At 41.1% G+C, this 14,526-nt stretch overlaps 2 protein-coding genes across 2 annotated transcripts in view; both read right to left on the bottom strand.

Moving 5' to 3' along the window:
- Positions 1-327: 327 nt before the first annotated feature.
- LOC146652575 (uncharacterized) lies at positions 328-2,074 on the bottom strand. The gene is made up of 2 exons (XM_085382710.1): positions 2,014-2,074; positions 328-1,130 (listed from the first exon to the last, which is right to left on the bottom strand). Exons 1-2 carry the CDS (start codon positions 2,072-2,074, stop codon positions 328-330), a joined length of 864 nt encoding a protein of 287 aa, XP_085238836.1.
- Positions 2,075-6,483: 4,409 nt separating this feature from the next.
- man1a1 (mannosidase, alpha, class 1A, member 1) overlaps positions 6,484-14,526 on the bottom strand; it is a 170,053-nt gene continuing 162,010 nt past the window's right edge. Inside the window, exon 12 of the mRNA XM_085381419.1 lies at positions 6,484-13,773. Coding sequence (XP_085237545.1) covers positions 13,647-13,773 — 127 coding nt within the window. The 3' untranslated portion in view covers positions 6,484-13,646. The remainder of the gene's footprint in view (positions 13,774-14,526) is intronic.

Here is a 14,526-nt window from a genome sequence, read left to right as displayed (position 1 = left end):
CAGGCAAAAAAAACAAAGCTTTTTGCTAAACAAAAAGATTTAGAGCAGAAGTTTTTTGCACTGCATTTTAAAATGAAAACATTTATTTACAGTCAAAGACACACAGAGCAGAAAGTGTGTTACTGTTTTACATCCACAGACACACAAGAAAAGAAGCAGGCAACATGAGGTCAAGTTATGGCAATTTTATTTGTGTATTTCAGTACATGTATTTAGATTAGAGTTTTTAAAAAAACAAACAAACATCCCAAGAAGAAGGATGGGGTGAAAGAAAGGTGGAGAGAGGAGGAAGAAACTATTGATCTCCTCAAACTCGATGCTGCTGGGTCAGTTCTTTCTCAGCAGTCTGCTCCAGAATCCCCTCCTGTCCTCGGCTTGCTTTTCTTTTTCTTTTGCCTTCAGTTCTTTTAAGGTTTTGTTGAGCTGCTCCTCGGCATCTTTAAATTTTTCTTTCAGCTGCTGTTTGGCCAGTTTCACTTTCTGTTTGAGGAGCTCTTTAGCTTCCTTTTTGTCCTTTCGTATTTCTTTAAGTGCGTCTTTGCAGTCTTTCTTGGTCACCGCAGAGCCGGTCATTTCTTTCTTGAATGCCTTCACCTCAATTTTCTCTTCTGCAAGTTCTTCTTTCACTTTCATCAGTTCCTTCTTCATGTTTTGAGTGTAAGTCTTTGTATCTTCCATTTCTTTCTTTGCTTCCTGTATTTTCATTTTCTCTTCCTCCAACACTTTTTGAGCTTCCAACAATTCTTTCTTCATATTTTCAATCTCATTTTCTGCCTCATGTTTACGTTTTTTCTCCTCTTCAAGTTGTTGCTTTACATGCAGTAATTCCTTCCTTAGTATTTCAGCTTCAGCCATTACATTTGCAGCTTCTTGTGTTGCCAACTGCATTTTCCTTTTTTCCTCTTCAAAAGCTTCCTGCACCTCCTGTAATTCCTGCATCACATTTCCTGCCTCCTTCTTTGCAGTTTGATATTTATTTTTGGCTTCTTGTGCTGTGCTTTTCTCTTCCTCCAATGCTTTTTGAGCTTCCAACAGTTCTTTCTTCATGTTTTCATTCTCGTTTTCTGCCTGTTGTTTTCCCATTTTCTCTCCTTTAAGTTTGAGACCCACATGCAGTAATTCCTGCAATACTACTTCAGTTTCAAACTTTGAATTTTTAGCTTCTCCTCTTGATTTTTCTGCCTCTTCTTTTAATTTGACATTTTCAGCCTGTATCATTTGAAATTTAAAATTAATCAGCTGTACTTTAATGTATGGTGAAGCACTCGCCGATCCTCTTCTCGTTCTCCCTTGATTCATTTTGGCCTTTTAAACAAAGGAGCCAACGTTTTTTAGAGGAGTGAAGTGAAGTTTTCGAAGTTTTTTTCGTCAACTGTCGTTTGTCCTGCACAGAGATGCTGCTGTAGATGTGTCTCTAGCTGTGTCTGGATACAATGAAACATGCTGTAACTAAGTGCTTGTGTTGCACAGTTCTACTAAACGTTCCATTCCATGCATGCTCCGCCCACATGGTCAGGAATGTCAGGTGCTGCATCACCAAATGCTGCTCCCGTTGCCTAGCAATTACAGCTGTTTACTTTTTGAGGTCTGGTTCATTATTTAATAAAGAAAACATGTCCAAGTATTGGGTGCTGAGGCTCAGCGCATATTCTAGCCTGCTGTGTGGGTGGGCAGCTAGAAATCACTGGTGGGCAACATGAGTGAGGAGAAAACTGGAGCAGCCAAGCAGGGAGCTGCAGGTTGCTGGTTTGAGTCTCTGTTCAGATGCTGGTGTCTCCTCTCTCTGAGATGTCTGCAAACAGTCCCAGATAAAACAATAAGGATAATAAACAAACACATGACTAAAATAACAATTATGACTCTGATGCGTTTCATGTGTAGCAGGATGGCCTCTATACAGCAGTCGTTGCAAGCATCCGCATCGGCACACTTACTTTTCTTTAAGCAGGCGTGCTGGGGTCCTCCTAAGGAAAGTTTGAAACTTCATTTCCTTCATGCTGGTGAACTTTTTACCAAATATTTTCATCAAAGCTTCTCCATCACTGACAGGGATTGTTTGGATCTTCACACTCATCTCTACCAACCCTAAAAAACGAGTCTCACTTTGCTCATATAATGCAGGAGTGTCTCCATATTCCACAAAAGTCTATGCAAACATGTAACAGTATCCCATATTCATAGAAATATTATTGATATTATAACAAAAGCTGTCACCAACACAATTGTCCCAAGTGCTATTTTTAAACAGGATTTTCAACTAGAGGATTTCCCTATAGCTTAATTTTTTTAAATATTTTGTACACAATAACAGAATAATTTCAGAAAAACACAAAATGACTGGTGTCAATATTATTTGCCCCACAAAAAAGGTCGAATATAAAAAAATATTGCAAATATTGCACAGCTGGAAAAAAAAAAAGCACTACAGCTTAGTTGTTCCCCCCTCCTTTGTCCTCCTGTTTCCCCTCCCTCTCCCCTCCAACGAGGAGTTAAACAGTTTGATGGCGTGTGGGACAAAGGAGTTTTTAAGCCTGTTGGTTCTTGTCTTTGGGAGAAGCAACCTGTCGCTGAACAGGCTCCTCTGATTATTTACCACCGTGTGCAGAGGATGCCCGGCATTGTCCATAATGTCCAGCAGTTTCTTTAATGTCCTTTTCTCTTGGGCCGTTTCCTCCATGACACACATTAATAGCTAACATGAAAGAACCATTGTGCTAAGAACTACTTTTTCTTTTTTGTGCAGAAAGTGCAACATTACTGGGAAAAACACGCAGTCATGGATGATGAGCAGGCGTAGGTACATACAGTACTCCCATTTACAGTGGGGCAAAAAAGTATTTAGTCAGCCACCGATTGTGCAAGTTCCCCCACCTAAAATGATGACAGAGGTCAGTAATTTGCACCAGAGGTACACTTCAACTGTGAGAGACAGAATGTGAAAAAAAAATCCATGAATCCACATGGTAGGATTTGTAAAGAATTTATTCGTAAATCAGGGTGGAAAATAAGTATTTGGTCAATAACAAAAATACAACTCAATACTTTGTAACATAACCTTTGTTGGCAATAACAGAGGTCAAACGTTTACTATAGGTCTTTACCAGGTTTGCACACACAGTAGCTGGTATTTTGGCCCATTCCTCCATGCAGATCTTCTCGAGAGCAGTGATGTTTTGGGGCTGTCGCCGAGCAACACGGACTTTCAACTCCCTCCACAGATTTTCTATGGAGTTGAGGTCTGGAGACTGGCTAGGCCACTCCAGGACTTTCAAATGCTTCTTACGGAGCCACTCCTTTGTTGCCCGGGCGGTGTGTTTTGGATCATTGTCATGTTGGAAGACCCAGCCTCGTTTCATCTTCAAAGTTCTCACTGATGGAAGGAGGTTTTGGCTCAAAATCTCACGATACATGGCCCCATTCATTCTGTCCTTAACACGGATCAGTCGTCCTGTCCCCTTGGCAGAAAAACAGCCCCATAGCATGATGTTTCCACCCCCATGCTTCACAGTAGGTATGGTGTTCTTGGGATGCAACTCAGTATTCTTCTTCCTCCAAACACGACGAGTTGAGTTTATACCAAAAAGTTCTACTTTGGTTTCATCTGACCACATGACATTCTCCCAATCCTCTGCTGTATCATCCATGTGCTCTCTGGCAAACTTCAGACGGGCCTGGACATGCACTGGCTTCAGCAGCGGAACACGTCTGGCACTGCGGGATTTGATTCCCTGCCGTTGTAGTGTGTTACTGATGGTGACCTTTGTTACTTTGGTCCCAGCTCTCTGCAGGTCATTCACCAGGTCCCCCCGTGTGGTTCTGGGATCTTTGCTCACCGTTCTCATGATCATTTTGACCCCACGGGATGAGATCTTGCGTGGAGCCCCAGATGGAGGGAGATTATCAGTGGTCTTGTATGTCTTCCATTTTCTGATGATTGCTCCCACAGTTGATTTTTTCACACCAAGCTGCTTGCCTATTGTAGATTCACTCTTCCCAGTCTGGTGCAGGTCTACAATACTTTTCCTGGTGTCCTTCGAAAGCTCTTTGGTCTTGGCCATGGCGGAGTTTGGAGTCTGACTGTTTGAGGCTGTGGACAGGTGTCTTTTATACAGATGATGAGTTCAAACAGGTGCCATTCATACAGGTAACGAGTGGGGGACAGAAAAGCTTCTTACAGAAGATGTTACAGGTCTGTGAGAGCCAGAGATTTTCCATGTTTGAGGTGACCAAATACTTATTTTCCACCCTGATTTACGAATAAATTCTTTACAAATCCTACCATGTGAATTCATGGATTTTTTTTTCACATTCTGTCTCTCACAGTTGAAGTGTACCTCTGGTGCAAATTACTGACCTCTGTCATCATTTTAAGTGGGGGAACTTGCACAATCGGTGGCTGACTAAATACTTTTTTGCCCCACTGTATACATAGAGTGCTTAGGCTTTCAGTGAGGTAAGGTGAGTTTTAACACCCCCCATCATTGGGACTCTAAGCATCTACAAAATATCTTTCCTCCAAAGTCTCACCGTCATCCTACAGACAGCTCCCTCGTAGCATACTTGAACATGTACCTCTTTCTTCTGTTAATTCCTTAAGGCTCCAAGGACCACTCATCCTGAAGATTCTTGGGTGATGGGTACAGCGGAGAAACGTCACATTCCTCCTTGGAGCATTAACAACAGGTGTGTCACTAATAGTGGAAGGCATCGTGCTGAGTTTTAGGCTTCAGTTTTCCTTGTGATTGTGTTCAGTCCCTCTCTCACACATTGTGATGAAAGTTTTGTTTCTTATCCTTTTTACACTTGTTTGATTGCTTGTTTTCTGTGGCCTCATCAGTTGCTCAATAGGTGGAATTCAAGGTTGGACACAGTTCAGTAATCAGCAGGTGAGATGGACTTCAGCACCTTTTTTTTTTAAAAGTTCATTTTTATAAATCCACAAAAAGCTTCTTATACCCCAATTAAACACACACACACAGGTCTAAACTCAACAATCTCACTGAACTCATAATTACATTAAAAAGGAGACACCCTAAAGCCTAAACTGAGCCCAGGTTTGTTAATATGACGCCCTTGGTTTTTGTAGCCTTAATGACCATTTACAAAAGGAACTCATTGGTGTAGGAAGCATGTTGTCTAACAAAGCATATTTTTGTAGTGCACATCAAGCTTCAAGACATTTATAGGCAGAACCTTTTTCTGTAAGAGGTTACCCTGATGAGTGTTAAGGCATAAGTCGAGTGTTGTGGGGGGTGGAAATGATACAGTGGCCCCTCTGCTGTGGTAGTGATGATCAGTCTCATTCCTCTGTGAAAGCATGCAGAAAGAAGCAGCTACAGCAGCCCAAAATGCATCTGTGTGGCCCAGTTTTGAGTGAACTGTTAGTATCCACCTGTCCTGCTGATGCAACTTTCCAACACCTCTCTGCATCTTCACCAGCTACAGGCTGGGCTAAAGCACGACACTAAGCATTTGTCACAAGTTTCCAGTTAGGAGCCACTAATGTGCTGTGAAAGCTTTTTAATGTTTGTCCAGCTGTGTAGTGTCTGGCCTCCAAGATGTATGTGCTTCGGTTTTATTCACTGAGTGGAATTCCAGCATTTTATTAGTCTAATAATTAGCAGATATGTGTAACCACAGTAGATAGCAGTAACTTAAATTTCTTCCACCACCAGCATTGTGGCGACAAAACGCAAAGTCCAAAGCCCACGATCCTTCAGACAAACACCTAGTCAGCCAACCATATGTCTGCAACTCAAAGCATTTAGACATGTAGACACCTCAAATGGAGCATGAGGAACGGGAAGAAAGTTGGTTTAAATGATTGGACGCGGGACGGTTGTTGGTGGTGTTGGGTTGATCTGAGTATTTCAGAAACTGCTGCGACTTTCCCACACAACTATGTCTACAGTTTAGAGAAGTATGGTCTGAAAAAGAGGAAACCGAGTGGATGATAATGTTTTGTTGACATTAGAAAATGGCCAGACTGCTTCAAGAGGAAGGCAACAAATAACCACTTGTTACACTCAAGGTACAGCGAGGAACGAGTACGAATGCACAAAACCTTGAAGCAGACAGGCTAGAACAGCAGAAGACCACACCGGGTGGCACTCCTGTCAGCCAAGAACAGGAAAGAGAAGCTACAATTTACACCGTTCACAGGCTCACGAAAATTGGACAGAAGCCTAAAAAAATGTTGCCTGTTCTAGTGAGATCCAGTTTCTGCTGCAACTGATTGTAAGGCCATAATTTGATGTAAAAAGTTTGACAGAGGGGATCCATCTACTTAAGTATCCCAATGAACACATTAATACCATGCTCTTATTCTGAAAAGACACGTTTAGAGCTCTAAATCTGAAAGTAGTTTTGTGTTCGCAGCCCAGACAAATTTTTAGCACAGGTTTTAAATTCATATCACAAATCCAATAAATTCCACAACAGGTCTGTAGATTAAAATAACACAGTACAAATCCAAAGAAACCACATATTAAAAGATTTTTTATTCACAATAGAAGTGTAACAAATATAGTTTATTAAAAAGTCTGCTGCTCATTAATATCATCTTAATCCATAAGCTCAGGAGATTTTTATATAAATGTCAAGCAGCCAGTTTGCCGGAATGGAATATTTACATTTTTACTCAATAATTATAATATTAACACAATAAAACAGATTTCCCCACAAAATTAAAATATTGCATATAAATGCAAAGTAAACTATGTGCAATGGAAAGATTATCAGCAATATTTTGTACAGATACATTTCTGAGGTTCACACATTTAAACCCTTTAAAGGAGATTTACGACCATTTGCAGGAATTCAGATTGAGTTCCAGTCATTTCTAGTGGTCGTGTACCACCATGAAAAACAAATGTCAGTGTGGTCTGTATGAGACGTTTAAGGTGGTGTATATTCAAAGAGGACTGACTGACTTTGGTTTGAACTCCTGAAACTGGTGTAATTCTCCTTTAATATTCACTAATAGAAAGGCATTGGAAAGCAACAGACCGTCAACACAATAATCATAAAATCACCAAAGACATTTCAGCTTAATCATGAAAACAACAGATAAAAAAAAAAGTCTGCATGTGAGAATGAACAAAAGCCTGATGTCACACAACGTGAAGCTAAAGCAAACATCAGAAACCAAATACATTCTCCAGATCTCCTTTTGCAGGTAGTGAAACGACCAGTTCAGTGTCAAATAAGAGAGAGAGAAAAAATGTTAAAATGATAAGAATCCAGGTGGACACGAGCAGAAGAGAAACTAAATTTTTTGGAAGAAAAAGCTGGGACTGAGCCCTTTAAGTCTAATTGGGTCAAATGTTTCTAAGAATACAAACCTTCAAAACAAAAGTCTGCACACAGGGCTTAAAAATCGACAACAACAACATTTATAATCATATGTATACTGCGTTCAACTAATGCCTGGAAAGCAAATTTCCCTGTTGGGAGATTACTCCTCAAAATGCTGCAAATGACTGCTGAAAATATCACGAAATCTCACCCATTCAAATCTCTATTAACGATCATATTTACCTGAGGCTTAAAAAAAAGAAAAGAAAGTATAACCCACACACCATTAAATGTTTTGATCTGTAACCGGACAGAAATCATCGGAAATTTTAAATAACTTAAATCACATCAGAGAGATATCAGTACCTTAATGGTGAAACGTAGCCTTAACTCTTTTCTCTCTTTTATCTAACTGCACACTGGACATTTTTGTGGGTTCAGGACTGTCACAGGGTATTCTTGACCTCAAGAAGATATTTACATGTTAGACTGTAACTTGACCATCTTAGGGAATGACGTGATAGAGAAAATACTCGGGCTGTTAGCTGCAGGTCTTAAATGCCAAGTACATAAAGTATCTAAAACCATCAGGATCAATGTGAACGGCCAATGCCAGGTTCAGACTACACGACATCAGCGAGAAGTTGAACTCGGGAACAAGAACTGGCGTTATGGACGAAAGAATGCCTCACCATGTCCTGACTGCAGAAAGTGTAAAAGAAATAAATAAAAAATAACGCCAAGACCTTAAAAGTGAGGCTAATCCTGCCTTCTTTCTAATGGCCATCAGAGGGCGACCTCTCTGGTTTCAAAAAGAAGTATTTTGTGTCCACAGACCTCTTCTCACCATGTTTTTAGATACCACTGCTACACGTCGTTAACTTTTATCTTCTTTCTCCCAAAGTCTGCATCATTAAAGAGCCTGGTTCTACCGGAGGTTTCTTCCTGTTAAAATGCAGTTTTTCCTTTCCACTGTCACCTAGTGCTTGCTCATAAGAGACTCTTTGATTGTTGGAGTTTTCGCTCTAATATTTTAGAGTCTTTTGATAGATAGAAATGATTCACATTAGTGCCCCGGATTCAATTTAATTCAGTTTTTTTTGTACAGAGACAACTAATACAGAGAAAACCCAGCACTTGGAAACAGTGGGAAGGAAAAACTCCCTTTTAACAGGAAGAAAACCCGGCTGAACCGGGCTCAGGGAAGGGCAGCCATCTGCCATCTGCCGTAACGGACTTGGGGTGAAACAAAACATCCTTGTGATTTCTTTGGTCACATTGTTGTAGTCACATCGCTTGCACGGAAGATACTGACCTGTCTGCAAACACTTGCTAGCAAAAAAAAAAAAGTCACTCAACCCAAAAACGGAGAACATTTTTTTTCAAAATAAAAGTCGAGCTTGACAGTTGGAGCTTTTACTACTTTGAAGGGAAATTACGGTCTATGTTTCTGGTTTGTGCTGCCCTTTCTCACCGTTTCACTAGAGCGCAGAAAGTAGTCTAAGAGTGTTTGCAGACACGCCAGTGTCTTCCATAAAAACTACAGGCAACCATGGCGATCAGTTTCACCTCATCACTGTCTACAATCTCCACCAACCACTCAGGGAATACAAAGCTTCTAGGTTTCTAGGTGGTAGCTGACGAATTTCTAGGCCTCCGTGCCTGTGGGCGTAGCCAATAAGTAAAACATAATATTTTGAATTTAAAATCTAATCTGACACATTATAACATATCGTGTAGTCGGAGCCTGTCACAGCAGTCGGCAGAGATCAAAGTAATCGATTACAAATTAAACCCAGCCAGCTGATAACTGTCACTGTTCAGTATCTTAACATTTACTACCAGTAAAGTACAAATTTCCTGTAGTTTTCATCTTTTTCATACAGCAACATAAAAAGGAATAAAAATAAAAACAAGAAATCAGAAGAAAATAATCACACGTTCCCTCATTAGAGGCTTTCTGTTTCAATTAATTGACGTCTCTATTGCCAAACTTGTCGGATGAAGATTCGCGAGCCCGTCCCACTGAACCCAAAACATGGATGAAGCAGAATTTTGTTACTTTGATCAGCAGCCATCAGACAGCGATGTTTACATAGTTTAACCGTGCTGTTTTCAGCTCTCACTGGTTTCTGTGGTTTCATATAAAGCTGCACAGTGTGCTAACACTCTACTGTACAACGAACACTTTATGTCTTTAACTCTTTTTATGTTTTTTTGTCACATCCAGAGAAAAACAACAAAAAATGTCCCTACAGTGTAGAAATAAACCTCATGTGATAGATTTGGTCATTTCCCACATAAACAGCTACATTAAGCAGCTCTCCATCTGTTTTGCTCTCAAACCTTTTCCTGTCTGCACGCCTGGCTTCCACTTTCTGTGGAAGATACCAGAAAGCCCCCAAAAAACAAAACCCCAAAACAAAGCGACCCCCCAAATAACCCAAAAAACAAACATAACAAAGCACACTGAAGCGAACAAAGACAAAAATACAAACAAAATATTCTTCGCTTCACATTGGATGGTACATTCATGCGGCTCCCTATAGGTTTTCCCATCAACTCCCAGGTGGTTCCTTCGCCCCTTTTTTCTGTTGTTCTGTAAAGGTGCCAGCTCTTTAAAACCCAACAGACCAGCACACAGCTGTGAAGCTTTCTCTCTGCCAGTCTTTGTCTCTAATCCAATTAAAAACCCACAGCGCCACCTAGGGGTCGGCTCCCAATGTTTCCTATGTTCTCTAGCACAGAATAAATTAACAATCAGCAGAATTACAACAATACACCATCACGTGGGTAATAAATGCCACTCTAACTAAACCAAACAGTAAGCTCTGCCGTCTGTACAGTGACAGAAAGAACATGAAGAGATTGGTCACAGCTCAGAGAATAAGAAACGATATGTCAGTGTTGGTAAAAACCGGGGCTTGAGCATTTTGGGCTTTACTTTTCGAAACAAAATAAAAAAAATCTGGGAGTTTAGCATCGTGCAAACACAGGACTGTGGTATGGTTTGTCAAAGCTTCATCTTTTGTGAATAGTGGCGATTTTGAGGTGGCAGGAAGTAAAAAATTCTGAATGCTTGGGCACTGAATCGGGAAAAATGGGCTCTTCTAAAGGGAGAGAAGTAGTGCTGTAGTGCTATTCATCCATCTAGATTATTTTGTTGTTAGCCGACTGTTTTTGTAGATATTGGCTGTAGAGATTTCTGCCCTTTCTTGAATATTGAGTTTTTTATGTCTTGATGCATGCTCAATCATCCAAGTAAGTAAATCTCCAAAAGTTGATTCTGTTCATCTGGACGTAGCGTTTTCAGTGGGGGAAACGTTTCGTCACTCACCCAAGTGACTTCCTCAGTCTCAGCTAACTGTGGTTTCCCCAATCTTATGTACTGTTTATAACACTGGAGAAACCTGCAGTCAGCTGAGACTGAAGAAGCCACTTGGATGAGTGACGAAACGTTTCCCCCACTGAAAACGCTACGTCCAGATGAACAGAATCAACTTTTGGGGATAAACCTTTTATGAATCCACAAAACTCTACAAACATTCTTGTGAGCGGTTTCATGTATTTCTTTTTCATCAAACTGTGCCCATTAAACGTGCTGAAAGAAGTGCACATAAACCCATGATGTTTTCCTCTTGACTGTATGTTCTCCAAAACTGGAGGACTCACACCAAAAAAATCTAGATGGATAAAACAACACTGCAGGTAAGCTGGAAGATGCAGAACTGATGACGAAACAAGAAAAAAAAACAGAAAGCACTGATTCTGAAATCCTTACAGACTGATTTACCTGCTCTGAGACACCTGGGGCAAATGTTCTTTAACCTGCTGAGAAAAATAACCTGCACAAGCGTCGCTCAGCTAGAACAAATAAATCAGCTCAGCAGTCATCCTGTTGTTGACTGAACTTTCTAATGACTCACCATCTGTCAGTTTAAAGCTCATTTGGAGGATAAGCAGAACTGAATGTGCAGTTCTATGAGCTAGGCCCTCGCTCCATCAAATATTCAATATAAAGGCTCAAAGTACAACAGTGCTTGTTTTCCCTTTCCTTGTTTGTTGAGCTGTAAATACTTTTATGGACATAGAAGTAGCTGTTGACTTATCAGACTACGGTTATTTAGACTGTAATATTTAGACTTACCACTAGATGTCAGTATAGCCAAACAAATATGTGTTGACTGAGCCCTGCACAGGTCTCAAATGATTAGACTGCGATTCCCAACAGAGACGCAGACTCTGGAGATGGAAAAAGTAAAGCGCATAGGACTTATTTTCGATTTTAATTCTGAACTCAGGACTTTGGTGTTCTGATCTCCCTCTTAGCACAACAAAGCCCAAGTTCCTACCAACTCTTGAGCCATTTATCAAGCCCAACTTACTCCAAACGTCAAATTAAAAAGCAGTTATCATCCTTTAATCCATGTCTAGATTTATTATAATCCTCATCAGAGCAATGGGAGCTCTTAGTTAAAGCTGCAATACTGCTTTGAAACTGCTTTTTGTGTTTGCGAGAGCTGCTTTCTCCCTCCTTCTCTACAGCGAAGGCACTAGATCGAAGACTAAACTGGATTAAATCTGGTTCCTGTGTGGCATCGGGAGAAGTCTTCACTGTGAAATTAAACTAAAATGACCAGGCGAGCGCGACTCTGAAGATACAAAAGCAGCAAACACGGTCACAAACTCTACATGTGAGTGGAGGATGAAAAAAAACGAAACAAAAAAACCCGTTAACGACAACACGGTGAAGCTGCGTTGCAGTAGTATGGCTTCTTGTGTGTGTGAAGGTGGATAGTTATAGAAGAGTCGAGCGACGGCGTCTCCTCACAGAGGAGGGAAGATCCTACAGGCTGCCCTACGCGGACCTGGAGGACGGAAACAGGAAGAAGCAACACCGCGGTGAAGAAGAGGACGAGGGCTCGACTGATGCACAAGGATTACAGAGGACTGTAATAAATCAGTTTCCTCTTGTAGAGAGCCTGGAAGCTAAATTTTTAATGCATACACATGGTCAATTGTGAGGATATTAGCATTTTCAGAAGATTTCTGTTGAATGTCAGGACCTAATCAGTACCTAATTCTTTCTACAGCTTTCATCCGCACTCCAACTAATCTCCATGCTCCATTACAGCTGTGCAGACATCATCTTTGGAGTAAGACTGTGAAAAGTGGTTGAACGCTCCATCAGACTGAGGCAAATGTTCCTTTTTTTTCTTTTGGTTCATGCTCTTTTCAGTGTTTAAAAGGAAGAAAGAAAAAATGTGTATTTTATTTTTCAGTAAATGGAGAAAAACTGTCGAACGAATTCTGATTCAGTTTTTAAAAAAACCTGTGCTGGTCGAACCCCCAGAGCACATATGAAAAGGAGAAAGAAATCTAAAAGTGGGTCAAAGATGCAGATGAAAAGCAGAAGAAGAATAAGGAGGAGGAGGAGGAGGATGGCTTTGTGTAAACCTCGTGGGGAGAAAGTGGAGTTACTGGCAGGTAATGAGCTGGTGCGGCTGGTCGTCATTTGTCACATCCAACTCAAGAGAAAGGAAGGAGGAAGAAGAGTCGGTTAGGTTTATAAAAAGAGGCTCGGGTTGTGCTGCGGCTTTCCTTTTTTTCTATTCTTTTTTTAAGAAAACCAGCAGTTCTCTGACGACACTATGAAACACTCAAGTCGGTGCAGGAAAGACCGGTTCCTAGTTCCTATTCAGATGTTGTTGTGGTAGAGCAGCAGGTAAAAGACGACACATGTGAAGGGAATTGAGCGTCCGTTCACGCGGCCAGCCAGCCTTGTGATCCTCAGTGGGGAGCTTTTCCTTGGTGTGGTGCCCAAACACTCGGGCTCCATGGTAGTTCATATCAGTGGTGAATGACTGTCAGCGTCCTCCTCCTCATCAAAAATGGCTACTAGCAACAATTAAACTGATGAATAAAGTGATAGCTGGTCACACTGTCCCTCCAAATGAACAGAAAAGCGAAGGAAGTCAAACCGAGGAGTGAAATAAACAGCCTTTTTTTTTTTCTTTAGATCTTGATTCAAATTATTATGTCTACATTTTGATGAGCTATCATGTTATTCAGCAGTACATATGTTGCTTTGGGTCAGCCTTTGGACTCAACCAGAGAAGAAGAAAAAAAAATCAAGTGAAGGAAAACAAAACAAAAACCCCTGGAGTCTCCAGCGAGAACCCGGCTCCAGCACAAGTGGGTTCAGTTTTGAGCCCATCAACAATATCAGGTGAAGTCTGATCTGTAACCACTCAGGGCTCCAAGCGGCTCAACAGTTTCAGACAGCTGGAGGCTCAGTATACAGGATCGAGGTTCTCACACATTTCTGGGCGTCGGTGCAGGCAGGTCCGTTACTCCACTTCGTTGGGTCTGTCCGTTTTATCCTTCCTTATGACGGGCAGGGGGTGAGCCTCGGTATTGAAGACCCAGTGTTCGAATGGTAGGTGGTCATCCTCAGAGAAGAGGAGGTAGAGATACCTGTGGGAGAGAAGAAGGGGTCAGATCAAGTTGCTAAACTACGAAATGTTGCAGCAAACTTAGCATAAATGATCCAAAATAAAGTAATGTTTGTGACTGTGCTGTGGTCCCACCCGAATTCATTATTCATAAACTGTTTAAATGCGCTTCAATTCCCTCCTTGATTTCTTTATGAGAGTTATGGAAATCAAAATAAAATAAAATAAAATAAAAACAGTTTACTCCTGAGCATTTCAGCTTTTGCAATATTTATTCGATGGTTTCGCCAAAGCCGTGATGAGACCGATGTGGAACTGAAAGCGAAGAATGGGTGCGACTCTATTTCAGACTGGTTTATGAAACTTGAAGTCATGCAATTTTTGTGCTTCGCTGTCATCAAACCGCCCTGTTATGAAACGGCCCTGAAATATTATTATCCATCAAAGGAGTGATAAGCAAATTGAAAGAGTTTCAGGACAGCTGGCGGTCCTGTGGGGTCTTATCAGATTTCATCATGTTGAGTGAAAAACAAACGATTTGTTTTCAACTGGTCGCAAATGAAAATTTAAACAATGGAGCTGAAGAAAAGGGACAAGCTTAAAAAGAAAGCGTGAGCTAAGGATGAAATAATGACTCAGTAGAGAAGCTGGTTGTCCACGAAGCCTTCAAACTCCAGGACGAGTCCCCATCCTCCTCTGCTTGCCTGCCAGCCAAACAAGCAGACAGCAGCGAGTGATTGAAGGCAGACAGGAGTGTGAAGTACGACGGCGTCCT

This window comes from Rhamphochromis longiceps, linkage group LG15 (genome assembly GCF_057381845.1).
Source record: "Rhamphochromis longiceps isolate RC_006_pf linkage group LG15, R_longiceps_female_GT1.1, whole genome shotgun sequence".
Taxonomy (NCBI): domain Eukaryota; kingdom Metazoa; phylum Chordata; class Actinopteri; order Cichliformes; family Cichlidae; genus Rhamphochromis; species Rhamphochromis longiceps.
The sequence above is the reverse complement of the archived record's forward strand: the minus strand, read 5'-3'. Positions and strand labels throughout refer to the sequence as shown.

Bases quoted from the DNA above. Each gene is read 5' to 3' on its own strand.
- LOC146652575 (XM_085382710.1), bottom strand. From the start codon at position 2,074: ATGAGTGTGAAGATCCAAACAATCCCTGTCAGTGATGGAGAAGCTTTG. The intron at 1,131-2,013 runs GTAAAAAGTTCA...AAACTGAAGTAG, and splicing joins AGCTTTGATGAAAATATTTG to TATTGCAGGAATTACTGCAT.